This window comes from Anser anser (assembly GCF_964211835.1).
Source record: "Anser anser genome assembly, chromosome: 19".
NCBI classification, from domain to species: Eukaryota; Metazoa; Chordata; class Aves; order Anseriformes; family Anatidae; genus Anser; species Anser anser.
Window position 1 is genome coordinate 14,997,795 of NC_139740.1, and position 13,867 is coordinate 15,011,661.

Here is a 13,867-nt window from a genome sequence, read left to right on the forward strand (position 1 = left end):
GCGGGCTTCATCCTGGGGCTCCGTGGGGACGCACCGCGGGGTGCCCGGGCTGCGATGCGGCGGGCAGGCCTGCCTCCCCCCCGGGCAGCCCCCGGCGAGGGTCCCGGTGCCCGCGGGGGTCCCGGTGCTGTGCTCCCGCAGAGTGCAGCAGCTGCTGCCCGCGGGCAGGTGCCGGGAGCCGGCTGGCACCTCGCAGGTTAATTGTGAGCGCGGCCGATTCCCTTATTGACAGGGCAGCCTGAAAACCGCTGAGGCAGGACCATACCTCCTCCGAGTGTCAGCGCGGGAGCCCACGCCGCTCCTGCCAGCACACGCGCTCCCGCTGCCGCCCGGACCCCTGCCCAGACCCCCGCTGCAGCCTCCCCCTCGCACGCTCACCCTTCCCCTTGCGCTTAAAGACGCCAGCGAGGATTTATTTTTTATTCCTCCCTCGCCCGTTTTTTTTCTTGACGATGAACTAAGTCCCCACCAGGCTCCTCGCGCCGGGGTGCCTGTGGCTGCTGCCCACCTGGGCACCCTTCCTGTGGCCCCGGGCTCGAGGCAGCCCCACAGCGGCATGTCGGACGCCGGCGGCCGGCTCTGAAGCCCGTGGCAGCCCGTGGCGAGCGACCACGCCGTGCCGGGGAGGGGGCGAGCGCACAGGGCACGCGGCGGTGCTGGCCCTCGGTGCCAGCCCTGGAGGCTGGAGCTGGACAGAGAGCGCCTGAGGGGAGAGAGCCCACCAAGGAGCGGCGCCCGGAGCAGCCCACGGCCCTCCCGCTGATCCCGCGGAGCCCCGCAGCACCCCAACATGATGATGTATTTTTGGGTAGGTACCGCCGCCAGGGCTGGGCATTTCCCATCCCTCTTTGCTGGGGTTTTGCTCGGGGTTTGGGTTGTTCCCTGCCGTTGTCGCTTCCCAGCAGCGCCGCTTGCCAAGGAAATCGTCCCTCCTCTGGCGAGGCGCTCGCTGCCCTGCAGGCGGGGGCGCGGGGCTGCGATGCTGGAGGCAGGGCCCAGCACCAGAGAGGACGGGGCCGCGGAGGGGCCGGGCAGGGCTCCCTGCCTCTGCACTGCGGCCTCGTCCCTGCTCAAGAGCAAAGCCCTGTCCTGCTGCTGCCTCCTGGCCCCACCACGCCACTGGCCGTGGGCAGCAGCCTCCTTGCCCAGTCCCCATCCAGCTTGGGGTGGCTGCAGGCTGCCCAGAATCGTCCTTCTCTCCCCTGGTGCCCTCTCCGGGTGCACGGCCGCTCGGGTGCATCTCGTGCTGCGGGGCCGTTGCTCAGACAAGGCGGGCTTTGCAGCCTGCCCCAGGGACGTTTGTGCAGGAGGGGCGGCGGGGTTCCTGCGGGCAGCAGGGTGTCTGCGGGCCGGGAGGGGCAGCTGGGGCTGGCGGGGACAACCCCAGCCCTTCCCTGCTCCTGAGGGGCCAGGCTCTGTGCACCTCTCCAGCAGCTCTCCCCAGGGGAAAGCGAGTGCGGCTGAGTTTGCAGAGAGGCCTCCTGCTGTGGGTCAGCTGCGGGGCTGCAGGCAGCGAGCAGCATCCCGCCGGGAGGAAGGGAAGGGGTCTCCTGCAAAGCATCCCTGGAGCCGGCCGAGACGCCCTGGCCACGCTGAGAGCCGGGAGCAGGGAGGGGAGGCTGAGGGCAGGATGGGATCTGTCCAGGCACCTTGCAGCAGCCGTGCCTGGGGATGGGATGCTGAACGTGGCTGCGAGCTCCTTGCCTGGTGCAGCTGGGACACCTGAGGCACAGTGCTGAGCACCGGGCTCTGCGCCGGCCCAGAGGGGCTCCCTGAGGCATCCCAGCCCACAAGCAGCCCCCGCTGCGCCCTGGGCACAGGGGCAGAACTTTGGCCAGCAGCACCAGCGCCTTCCAGCTCCTCATGCCTGCTCCCAGCTCCTCAGCAGCCCTGCTCCTGGCCAGACCCGGCCGAGCTGCTGGGAGCCGGGGGAGCGCCGGCCCCTTGGGGATTACAGGCTCCTGGTGAGCTGCAGGCACCGGGGAGCTGCAGTCCTCTGGATTACGGAGCAAGGAGCCGAGAGGATAGAGCGGGATGAAGGGAGGACGCAGGGGAAAGGAGCTTATGGGGAAGGGGAAGATAATGCGAATTCATTGTTTCTCGGGGAAGCAGCTTTCAGGCGTAAGGTGCTTTGTCATTTGAGATCTTGGTGCAGCCGCCTTTCCCCGCTGGTCAGGAGCCCGTGGGGGCTCACAGCTTTTCATGCCAAAGCGTTAATTCTGCCCAGGGACTTAACGAGCTGGAGCAGCTTTGGAAGCAAACTGCTTTCTGGAGTTTCTGCCTGCAGCTCTGCGGGTGTTGCGTGGCTTCGTGGAGCTGCTGCTGGGGCAGGGCAGTGGGGCAGGGCTGGGAGCAGCACCTGGGTGTTTGTCCCCACGGGAGCTCAAAGCGCAGCTCCCTGGGACACGCTGGTGATGCGGAGCAGTGCTCGGGGCTCTCATCCCTGTGCCGTGCAGGATCCCCTGGACGGGGCCCTCAGCATCGTGCAGGGCACAGGGCATCCCCAACCTGAGCCAGGGCAGGCGGCTGCTTTGCTCCTCGGGCAGCACCCAAGCATCATCCCCCGGCACCGCAGGCATCCCCCCATCGCCAGCGTGGGAGGAGGCGGAGGGTTTGGTCCCGCTGCGCGGCGGGAGCGTGGCCGCTGTCGGGAGCACTGCGGGAGCTCTGCGGTGGCAGTCGGCAGCGGGTGGCTCAGTAATCGACACTGCAACAGGCTGAGATGCCAAAGCAAAATGTCTTCAAATTAGTAGTAATTGCAGGAGAAATAAAGAGCATGTGGGGCGAGTGGAAGGAAGGTTCTATAAATATTATGATTTTTAAAGTTTGCCCTGGAGTCCTAGAGACTGTTTAAACGCTAATATCCTGTCTGTGCATTTAAAAAGCCTTATAATGAGGATTGAGTGTCTGCTTCCAGAGCACCTCCTGCCTCGCGGTCCCACGCAGCCCACGTCACCTGGCTGCCGCTGCCGCTGGTGTCCCAGCCTGGGCTGCCCCGTGCCCAGCACCGCTCGGTGCCGCGCGTGCCCCTGCTCTTGTCCTTTGCCAGGGCTGTGCTGGTCCCCGGCAGCCTGCAGCAGTCCCCCCAGTGCTTGCGCTGGAGCCCCAGGTGCCGGCCCTGCGTGCAGCGCTGCGCCCGGTCAGAGGCGTGCGTGTCCTTGGGTACCCCTCGTGAGGCAGCAGGGCTGATGGCAGGGAAGGGGGAAGCTCTGGGAGCTCGGCGTTTCGGGGTCCCCGGGTCTGCAGGTGCTTGTTCCTCACGGTGCTTCGCCAGGCTGTACCTGCCGCAGCCCCGGCTGGTGCTGCCCACCCGGCCTGGAGCTCGAGGTGCTCGGCAGCAGCTGTTCTGCCACGGTTCTGCCGCCTGCACGTTAATTCTCATTAAATCCAGGGAGCCTAATTGCCTTTTCATGTAAATATTTTGTCAAGTGAAAGGGCTTTAGGAAGGGCTGTGCTGATTGAAGGAGAAAAGCCAGGCTTTCTCGCGGGCGCGGTGGCAAGCTTGTTCCTGCCCTGCCTCATTAAAAGTGTGAACTGTGCCCCCGCGTGAGCTGCCGCGCGTCCCGCGCCCACGGTGAGCCCGGAGCTGGGCGCACGGCCGGCCACGAGCGCAGCGGCTGTGTCTGGTGTCCCCAGGCTCCTGGGGAGCTGCCGGCCTTCCTGCCAGGAGGGAAGTGCCCGGGGTGTAAATAACCCAAATTCCCGCTGTGCTTCCCCGGCCATGCTGCCCCAGCCTCCGGTGACACCCACGCGGGGCTGCGGGCTCTGCACCGGGAGCCAGCGCTGCACATCTCGCGGGGTGGCTGCAAAACCCAGGCTCCGTTTTGTGGAAAGCACCCAGGTCTCTGACTTCTCTTGTCATGTTGGATAAAGGACAGGGGAGGGGACAGCACGAGGGGCAGCGGGACACCTCAGGATGCCACCCCTGCTGCGTGGCAGCACCCAGCCACCCCCCTGCTCCGCCCAGCTCCGGCAGCTCGGGGCGGATGGAGAAGCTTCTCCAGGCCCCCCCCTTCCTTCCCCCCCTCTTCGCAATGGGCGAGCAAAGTTTTATCAGGATGATATTTTTCCCCAGTTCCCATTAAACTTTCATGTGCTTTCTCCGCATTTCTGCTGCGCTCCCAGCTGCTGCCGCTGCTGTCCCCGGTAGCTGCCGTTGGTCGCAGCCCCCCCTTACCTGCCGTTTGGGTCACATTTGGGTGCTGGTGACATCGCCACCCCTGCCCGGGGGCCGTGACCTCGCCGAGCTGCTGTGATGAGCAGGAGGGAGGTGGCAGCCTGGAGCAGGGGCTGGTATCTGGGTCAGCGGCTGCCAGTGCGCTGGGAGCGGTGCGGCGCCAAGATTTTCAGTAAAAATTCTGCCTTGTTTTTGGAGTTTAGAGCAGGCGGGGGCTTCATCAACCCCCTGAGAGCCACCGGCGTCAGAGGAGGAGGGGGAAGGAGCGGGGGGAAGACAGGAAGGAGGTTTAATTGGTTGCAGAGGAGGCTCGTCCAGGTGTCCCCACAGAGCAATGCTGGACTTGGGAGTCCCGCGTGGCAGCGAGCGCCACGTCCCGCAGAGCGTTCGCTGCGCGCCTTCCCTGCCTCTGCGCGCTTGGGTGCCACCGTATTCCCTCTCGCCGGCAGCTTGCTGGAGCAAACTCCTCCTCCTCGATCTGCTCTTGCTGTCTTTGTGATTTGGCTCTGAAGCTGTCGGGGGCTTGGTGCGGGGTGAGCCTCCCAGGGCTGCGTCCTCGCTGCGCTTGCCTGCTGCCAGCACCACGCGAAGCCGCTGCTGCACAGTCCAGCACAAGCCTCGCTGCCCCAGCCCTGCTGCCGTGGGGAGACGCACACGTGCTCGCTGCTGCGCCCCTGGCCATGGCCATCAGGGTTTCCCTGCCGAGGAGACTCCAGTTCGCAGCCTCCTGCCAGGGCTCGCCGCAGGCCGGGGCTCCCATCTCCTGGGGAGATGCTCAGGACCTGCAACCCCCCCAGTTCCCGGGCGCGGCAGAGCTGTCTGAGTTCCCCTCTGACACAGGGAAGGCCACTGAGGACCTCGAGTCTGGTGGCTTCCCCCGGGACAGCCAATTCCCTGGGCTCCCGTGGGCTAGGGCATCTGCCCCAGCGTCCCGCCCGTGCTCCCACCCAGCGGCGCTGGTCCATGATGGCCAGATCGGATTCCGATACGCCTGCGGTTGGTTTAAACCACACCTGTCTTTCAGAGACAGAGCAATAAACCAGCGATCTATAGATGTCTGTGTAGGAGACAGGCAGTGCGCTGGGGCTTGGGGCAGCCCCTGGGCTGTTGCTCAGGGGCCGGGCTTTGGGGTTCAGTGCGAGCAGAGCCAGCCAGGCTGGGAGCTGCAGCACAGCAAGAGGTGGCGATGCTGAAGCAGGAGAAAGTGCTTTGGTGTGTGCTGCTGTCGGTCCTGGGTGCTCTGTGCTGGCATTCCTGTCCCTGTAAGCCCTGATGCTGCCCTGCAGCAGAGGGGCTGGAGTAGCCTGGGGAGAGCTTGGGCAGAGGGAGCTGGGTGCATGCACAGCGACGGTGTGTAGGCAGCCAGGGCGCAAGGCAGGGACCTTCCTGCGGTGGTGCTGAGCCCCTGGCATGTGGTGCTCCTGCCTGTCACCTCTGTCGGTCCCTTCCCACTGTCCTGGTCTGCGTGCAGCATCGGTCGCTCCCTGAGGCCACGCCAGCAGGCGCCTGGGACCTTCCCCTCGCCCCAGCACTGGCTTTGGAGCTCCCCTTGCTTCACAGCAGCTCAGATCCATCAGCGCCTTCATCTTAATCGCTTTATGTCTATGACTAACTACTAATGAGCTTTTAATTAATGAATGCCTTGGCTTGGGGGCACTCTGGAGCGGGTGGAAGGAGAGGACCAGACGTGTGCCCTGCTCCTGGGCTGCTGCCTGGGCTCTGCTCGCAGGCTGAGCACCCGGACCCCTCCGGTCCCCACTGCTGCAGCTGCGCCTCCGCCAGCCCGCAGCCCCTCCTGGCAGCTCTCCTGAGCAGCAGCCCCAGGCTTGTGCTCTGGTTTTGCACTGCCCAAATGTGCTGGTAGGGTGCAAGGGAGCCCCATTGAATACCGGACACTTGAAGCCCCCTGGGACATCCAGCCCACCTGTGGTTGTGCATTGCATCCCCAGCAGGTCTGCGAGCTGCCGTGTCATCCCTCTGCTGGGAGGGGGTGTGGGATGGTGTCCTGCTGAGCACTGCAGCATTTAGATCCAGGATTTCCTGTTCCATCCCTGAGCGGGTGGTGTGCTGGGGTCTAGGCTTGGCATCTGGGGGAGCCCCGATGGCCCCGGGCAGGCTCTCGGCGTGCAGCAGGTCTGACGGGTGCCCGGGTGCTCCGGGCAATGTGTGGGGCACCCAGGTCACCAGACTGACAGAGGTGCTGCGCTGCGCCACTGCGCGGGGACAGCTGCACGCTCAGCCAGGGCAGAGCCCTGAGCCGGGCTCGTGGTGACGGGACGGCCCTGCTCTAGGTGACAGCCCACTTTCTGCCTGGGTCAGGTTTTCGCATGGGAAGGGATTGGAGCCAGGGCACGGCAGACCTGGCCGCGCATCTCCCAGGAGCGGCAGCACCGCCCCTCGGGCACCTCGCGGCCGGTCTCTGCTGCCGGCCGGCTCCCGGCCGTGGGCAGCCCGGAAACCCCAGCCGCCCGGGAGCGGCAAAACCCAAGGGGTTTTGCTTTCCCAGTGGGCAGGGACCCGCCGTGGCTCAGAGCGCACTCGGCCTTGCGGCCCTCCCAGCACAGGGTCTGCCGCTGGGCTCCGGCGCTTCGCTGGGCTCTGAACCAGTGGCCGAGGCCACTCCTGTCCTGGTGCCGCGTTGTTCTCCCTCTTCCAGAAAACAAAACCAAGGAGCCCTCAAGGGTTCATTTAAAATAAATAAAAAATGAAAATAGTGCTGATTTGAAGGAAAGCCAGCCCCATCCTGTGCATGGGAGCGCATCGCCAACCCATCCCCGAAGGGCAGAGAGAAAGATGTGCTTAGAACTGCAGCCCTGTGCAACTTCTGCCTTTGATCATATATCTTACATGTGCCCTTTGCTTTCCCTCGTCTGATATTTATTAGGTTTAATTTTACTGGGACGCGGCTCTAAGTGAGACAGATGGAACGGGGTCTGTGTGCCTGGTGAACACATCTTAATTAAACAGATAAATAAACTTTCCTTCCAGGAGACTTGAGTTTCGGAGGGGTTCCTCTGGGGCTGCAGCTCTGCGGGGCTGGGCAGCTCTGGCCGGGGCTCCCCTGTTGGTGGGCACCTGGCCTCAGGTGTGGGCACAGCGCTGGTGCTGAGCGGGATCTGAGCGTGGCCGTGCCATCAGCCGGGGCTGCAGCACGGCGTCAACGCCGGGGCGACTGGAGGCAGCAGGGTGAGGGAAAGTGGCCGTTGGTGGCAGGGGACGTGTCCCCACCGCGGAGCTGGCAGTGGGTTGGCACAGCCCTGCTACGCTCACGTCCCATGGGGGCTACCTGCTGCTGGGGGGGGGTCTCTGCAGCCAGGCACTGGGGATGGCCAGAGGAGCGAGAGAGGAGGCTCGAACTCTCCTCAGCTGCTGGAGCCGTGCCTGCTTCCACCACTTCTGTGGGATTTTGCCTCATGCGCAGGAGCACGGAGGTAGTCATTGCTGGGGGGAAAGAGGAGTGCTGAGATGGGAAATTGTGGCGAATTCCTGCTGTGACAGTGGTGCAGAGGGGTCCTGGCAGCAGGTGCTGCGGTGTGCGGCCTGATGGGGACAGGGACGGGGATGGGGACGGGCACGGCTGCCCAGCATGGCTCTGTGCTGCCTCGCGGCAGGGGAGCGCCACATCTCCTCGCCCCCTCGGCTGCAGCCAGCCCGTGCTGTTCCTGCTGGCTCGGGGCAGTGCCAGGCTCACTTCACTGCGCTGCCACCGGCCAGGAGCGCGTTTGAGTCACCCTGCCCGGAGCCAGGATCCGGCGAGGGGAGGAAGGGCAGATTACCTCATCCTGGAGCCGGCTCTCCCCAGCGCGCACCTCACGTGGTTTGCTTGGTTGGACGCTGCAACCAGAGAGTGTCAGGCCATGCCCTTCCCTTTGCACCTCTGCATAAGAGCAGTGCAGGAGCCACACCAGAACCCGGTCCTGGGCCTTTGGAGGCACCCGTCCGCTTGTGCAGGGCGTCCCTCGCCACGTGCCGGGGTGGTGCGTGGGGCTCGGGTGCACAGGGGTGCCTGGTGGGACCGCTCCGCACTGCTGCATGGGGGGCTGTGGGGGGCGAGTTCCTCCTACCCCTTGCAAAGCTGCCCTGGTCACTGGGATGCGTGGGAGAACGTGGCCCCGTGGCTGCAGGGCTCCGGAGAAGGGGAGCTAGAGGCGAGCAGGGAGCTGGGGGCTGAGCACTGCACCGGGCTCCTTCGTGGTCCCTTGGGAGCCGGAGGGCGAGCGGCCGTGGTGGGACAGAGGAGGGGGCTAGCAGTGGCCCGAGGCTGCTGTTGGCCGTGGGTGTTGCCGCCGGGCTTCTTTCGGTTCTTGACAGCGAGGGGTGATGGTGGTGAGAACCCTCCCCAGCCTGGGGTCTGCTCCCCGATTTCTCGGCTCGCGTCCCCTTGGCAGAGCGTTCTCCCCAGGAGCAGGACCCCACAGGGGGGCTGGGACCCCCGTGGCCCCCAGCCACTCGTTCAGGACGGCTTTTCCTGGAGCAGTTTGTTTCCACGGGGTTCTGCTCGGAGGCTCTGGGGTGGCCATATAACACGCCTCGTCTGTTGAGTATCTGCAGCAGAAACTGGAACCGCTGCGAGTGTACCAGGACACTGCAGCATGTCGCTATGTCTAGGGATACTGTGGAAAATCCCAGCCTCCAAATAGGGCTGCTCATGTGCTGGAGGCTCCGGAGGAGACAGAGCATCAGCAGCTGCTGGCACAGACCTGCCTTTGTGCATCGCGTTTGGCCAAGATGGAAACTGAGCCGAACCCAGGTTGCCTTTCCCACCCAGCCGAGCACAAAGCCCCGCCGGCTGCTCTGGGGCCCGGAGCCGCCCCCGGGACCCCTGCGCCCAGCCCGGCGGCTCGGGGGGCACCGGGTGGCAACGGGCCCCCCGGGAGCACACACGCGTGTGCGCGGCCCGGCCGCCCCCCTATCGCTGTGGCCACCCCCCTATCACCATAACCGCCCCCCTGTCGCCATAACCGCCCCCCTATCGCTGTGGCCAACCCCCTATCGCCATAACCGCCCCCCTGTCGCCACGGCCGCCGCGACAGAGCCGCGCGTGGGGCTGCCCCCGCGTGCCCCAGCCCCGAGCCGCCCGTGCAAGGCGGGGGTCGCGGGGCGGCCCCGGGCCGGGGGAGGGGACGGGGGGGTTGGGGGGGGGGGTCGGTGCCGGGGGTCCGCCTGCGGGGGGGGGGGGGGGGTGCGGGGCGCTGCGGGCTCCGCGCGTGGCCGTCCGTGTCTGCGTGTGTGTGCCCGGAGAGCGTGGTGCGTGTGCGGGGGCGGCGGGTCCCCGTCCGGCCCCTCGGCAGCCCCCGGTGCGGCGCCCGCAGCCCCCGGGAGCTCCCCTCGCGTCCTGCCGAGCCCGGGGGGGGTGGGGGGGACCCGGCTCTGCCCGCAGCCCCCCCGCAGCCCCCCCCCGCAGCAGCATCGCGCGTGCCCGGGGCCGGGAAGGCGGCTGCGAGGCGGCGGCAGCGGAGGGGTTAAGTGCGGGATCAGCTGTTCTCATGTCATTACGGATTCTCTTCATTTTATACAGAGCTCTGTTTGATGTCTGAATGCACAGGGGACTCCCCCTCCTCCTCCGACTCCCACCCCTTTTATTTCACTCCCTCGCCCTCTCCCTTCCTCCTCCCCTTCCTTTCTCTCCCCCTTCTCCTCTCTCTCTCACACGCACACCCTTTGCAGACCGCTCGTTCAGTGCCAGCGTCTAATGGCACCGGAGTAAATAGCCGAGCATTGTTCCTTCAGTGTAAGAGCAGAGCGAGGCCAGCCTTCCTCAGATGAATTCCTCCTAAATAGCGCCCGAGGGGGACGGGAGGGGACGGAAGAGGAGGGGGAGAGCCAGAGGGGAGAGCCAGGAAGACAGAGGATAAGCAGTGTGTAGAAGAGGACGAAACTGCGAGCAGCTTCACGGCTACCTGTCAACACATGCTGTGCTCCATGGCTAACTCGGGCTGCCTCCTTGTCTCCAACTCAGGCATGCTTCCTCACTCTCTCCCCTGTCCTCCAGCCTTCCTCTACCTCCAACAGGTAAGTGACCCTCTTCTGGGAATTTTTTTGCTTTCGCTTCACACGTGCTTTCTCTAAGCGAAGGGTCAGAGCTTAACCTCTTCCTCTCCAGCCTCTCCTGGCCTCTCCGGCGCATCCTCCCCGCCGGCACCGGCGAGTTTTGTTGCGTCGGCCGCTCGCGGGTCTGGGTTGCGAGTTCGTCGGGGGCTTTCTCTGCTTTTTGTGCCGAGGAGGCTGCTCCGAGCAGGGCTGGGGAGCACAGCCGGGGCTGGAGGGGGCCGAGGCGCTGGCAGTGCGGCAGGCAGAGCCGCCGGCGCGGGTCCAGCACCTGCCCTTCCTCGGTGCTGCTCCTCTTCGGCAGAAGCCCGGGGAGATGCTCGATGCTCCGCGCACGGGAACCCGGCTCCTGCGTGGCCTGGGCTGCCACCGGGAGCAGGGGGAGCGAGGAGTTCGCATGCGTGCACACACGTGTGCATGTATGTGCGTCCGTGTGAGCTGTGCGCTCACGTCGTGCGTGTCTGTAGCTGGGACGCGGTGTCGAGCTCAAATGGCTTTGCCCGGCTGTGGATACGGAGGTGCTGCAGACGGATCCCGGGAGCAGCGGCTGGTCCAGGCGAGCCTGGAGTTCGTGCGGCCGACGCCGGGCTGCTGGCGGCCAGCGGGTCCCCTGTGCCCTCAGCTTGGCTTCCAACTTCTCGTCGGGGCTCGTGGCTCCTGGGACCTGCCTGGACCCAGCACAATGAATTTCCAGGCTCGCCATCCCGGGGGAAGCGCGGCTTAGGAGAGGCAGCGTTTTCTTCAAAAGCCTCTTCTCTGCGTCGGAAATCCCAGTCTCCCAGCCGGGCTAACTGCTCCATTTGTGCTTTCAGGAGTTTAAAAATTCATAGCATCCTACCGCGCTCCGCCTGGCCTGCGCGGCTCACCTGGCAGCTGAGGACAGAGCTCGGCGCGGGTGCAGAGCCCACCGCCCGCGCTGGGGAAGGGCTGGGGGCTGCGTTTCGTTTCCCAGAGCCTGCGTCCACACGGGCTTACGGCCAGCGCGCAGCCAAGCTGGAGCTGGGGCCGGCAAGGCCCGGGCTGCTCTGGCCGGCGCGCCGGGGCCGGAGCTGGTGAAGCCAGCGCTGCTGCCGGTTACACAAGTGTATGGGCAGCCGCTGCATGCGCAGGGGGCCTGGGGCTCGCGCGGGGCTGCTGCAGAGGCTGGCCGAAACAGTGCGTGATTTATTCCACCTTCCTGCAGGCAGAGGCTGTGGGCGAGCTGGGGCTGGGCTGAATTTTGATCTGCGCTTTCCTGGGCTGCGCAGAGCACAGCAGATCATCCGCGGATGCTGCTCTGCGTGTCCCGGCGCACCAGGAAGGCTTGGGGCATCTGACACGGAGCAGAAATCGTCCCCAAGCCCCCACGTGTCCCCGGGGAGGTTTTCTGTGCGTCTGAAGGGAGCACATCGGCTGCTTTGAACCGGGAGGCAGCACAGGGCCTGGAGCCACTTCTCAGAGCAGCCAGGGATGTGGGGAATTTTATTTTCTGTCCGGAGCCCCCTCTCCCTGCCCGCTACCTGCGAGGGCCCCGCTGCTCCCGCATGTCGCAGGCACGCGGTGCGCAGAGCGGCTGCACTGCCTGCAGCTCCAGGGCTGCGGCCGCGCCGGTGCCGGTGCTGGTGCCGGTGCTGGTGCTGGTCCTGGTGCCGGTGCTGGTGCTGGAGGCAGCAGAGGACGGCGGCGCTTGGGGCAGGCTTGGGGCAGGCCGCGGTGCTGACGGCCGGCTGGGACGTGTGCGAGTGCAGCGTGAGGTCTGCAGGAAGGAAAGGCATTATCTCATTCGCGGCTCTTCCCCACTTGTGGCCTCTTGCACCCAGCGGTTTCTGGGCCCTTCGTTGCCCCATTTCGTGTAATTCGGACATGGTGCTCAGCGTCTCTTCCTCCCCGCTCTCCCAGAAGCATCCTGCTCCTTGGCAGCAGGTTTGGCCTCGCAAGCCAGAGAGGAGGGGTTTATGAAGAGATTTGGAGTTGGATTTTCACCCGCTAATGGGTGAGATGGAAGCCAAAGTCTCTGTCCTTTCCCCTGAGTTTGTCTGTCGATGAGGTTCTGTACCCAGGGTTTGGAGACGATGATGTTTCTGGTGAGCTGGCAGCAAGACGTCAGGAAGGGGCATGGCTGGCAGCAGTCATGTGGGGAAAGGGCACGGGAGGATGCTGCTGGCTGCGCCTCGTCCTGCCTGTCTGAGCCAGGGGCTTGCTTGGGGCGCGGTGTCTCTGCCCAGGTCGTTCACTGTGTCAGCGCTTTGTCCCTGGCTTCACTCTGGATTTTAGGAGCGACTGCTTCAATGCACCAGGAGCCTGCGGGGCAGCGATGCTGTTACTGGGTGCGTGCCCCGTACCCAGGTGCACCAGAGCTCGCCTCAAGTCAGCGTGGGCTCGTTTCACCTGTGCACAGCTGGAAACACCTGGAAGACTTCAACAAACTTCTGTTCGGAATTGAGGTTGGCTGGGGGAAGTTCACCTTAGACCTTCTGGGGTGCAGTCATGAGCCCGGAGCCCGTGTGCCTGCCTAGCAAGGCAGATGTCCGTGCAGCAGGCGCGGGTGCAGCACGGGGAGCGGGAGCCCCGCAGCCGGCCGGGGAGGCGCGTGCCGGTGGCCGTGCTGGCTGCAGGCAGGGCAGGGTGCCACGCAGCTGCGGGGCCAGCGCTGAGCAGGCACGAGCGGTCCCTGCGGCCCGCTGACCCCACAAGTCCCCTGAGGCAGCAGGCGCCCCTGCGGGAGCTCCTTGGTGTTTGCTGTTTCTGTTCCCCCAGAGGCAGCTTGTGTCTGTGTGCCCCGGCACTCGTATTTTCAATAGCGACTGTATTTGAGGGAAGGACCAAGAAACGAAGTTGCCTGCAAAACTTTGAGTAGCCGAACACCGGGGGAAATCCCGCTGCGGTTGGGCTTTGGCAGCTCACGGGAGCACCTCGCAGCCGGGGCAGCTCACCTCCTGCCCCAGCCCCAGCCCCAGCCCCGGGCCCAGCTCTCTGCGTGCTGCAAATGTGGGGCGATCGAGCGGCCCCGTGCACCCTGCCTGGCGGGGCAGGAGGGCAGCCAGCCCCTGGCGAGGACACGGGGATGGGAGCGGGGTCGGCAGCCAGGAGGGAGCCGGGAATGCTCTGTCTTCGCTGGGCTTTGGTGCAACGTTGAGCTGCTTGTTCAGGGCGGGCCTCGGCTTAAAGGGAGACCTCAATTGTTGCGTTCAGTTAAGGGAGGAATCAGTCACTGCTGGAAGTGTCTGCACTATAATTATAAAGGAGCAGCTAATCACTCCAGGAAGAGACGCCCTGCTGACCCGGAACAGCCCCAGGCTCAGACTCAGCATCAGCGTTAGAGCGGTGGAGCCCCAGGTGCAGGCATCTTGTGCGGGGAACCACCGGCATGCCGGGGCTGTGCCTGAGCTCGGGTTCATTTCCAGGTGGGCTCAGTCCCACGGCGGAGCTGACCCCGAGCTGCTGCTCACCTGGCGGCACGTCGGGGTGTCCCTGCTCCCCGCGGTCCGTCGGCGCTGCCCAGCCCGCGGCGCAGCAGGCTCATCTGAGCAGCGCCCGACCTGCTGGGGAAACAGCCTCTGCAAAAGGCTGCTTGGAAAATTCCTCTCCAAAAGGGCTGCTGCCAAGTTTAGCATATTATATTTTTAGGGAGCAAGTCTATTCCTAGCAATATTGTAGCGTGTT

The 13,867-nt window shown here is 65.3% G+C and overlaps 1 protein-coding gene across 13 annotated transcripts in view; it reads left to right on the forward strand.

Annotated features, from left to right (window-relative positions):
- The window catches only part of RBFOX3 (RNA binding fox-1 homolog 3), a 174,877-nt gene that overhangs the window by 140,638 nt on the left and 20,372 nt on the right, over positions 1 to 13,867 (forward strand). For 5 of the 13 annotated variants that reach the window (XM_083805124.1, XM_083805122.1, XM_083805115.1 and 2 more), the window contains one exon: positions 9,696 to 10,189. The exons of 3 other annotated variants lie outside the window; for them this stretch is intronic. In XM_083805124.1, coding sequence (XP_083661250.1) covers positions 10,088 to 10,189 — 102 coding nt within the window. In that variant the 5' untranslated portion in view covers positions 9,696 to 10,087. The remainder of the gene's footprint in view (positions 1 to 9,695; positions 10,190 to 13,867) is intronic. 5 more of the 13 variants (XM_083805127.1, XM_083805116.1, XM_083805126.1 and 2 more) reach the window with 2 other exon arrangements.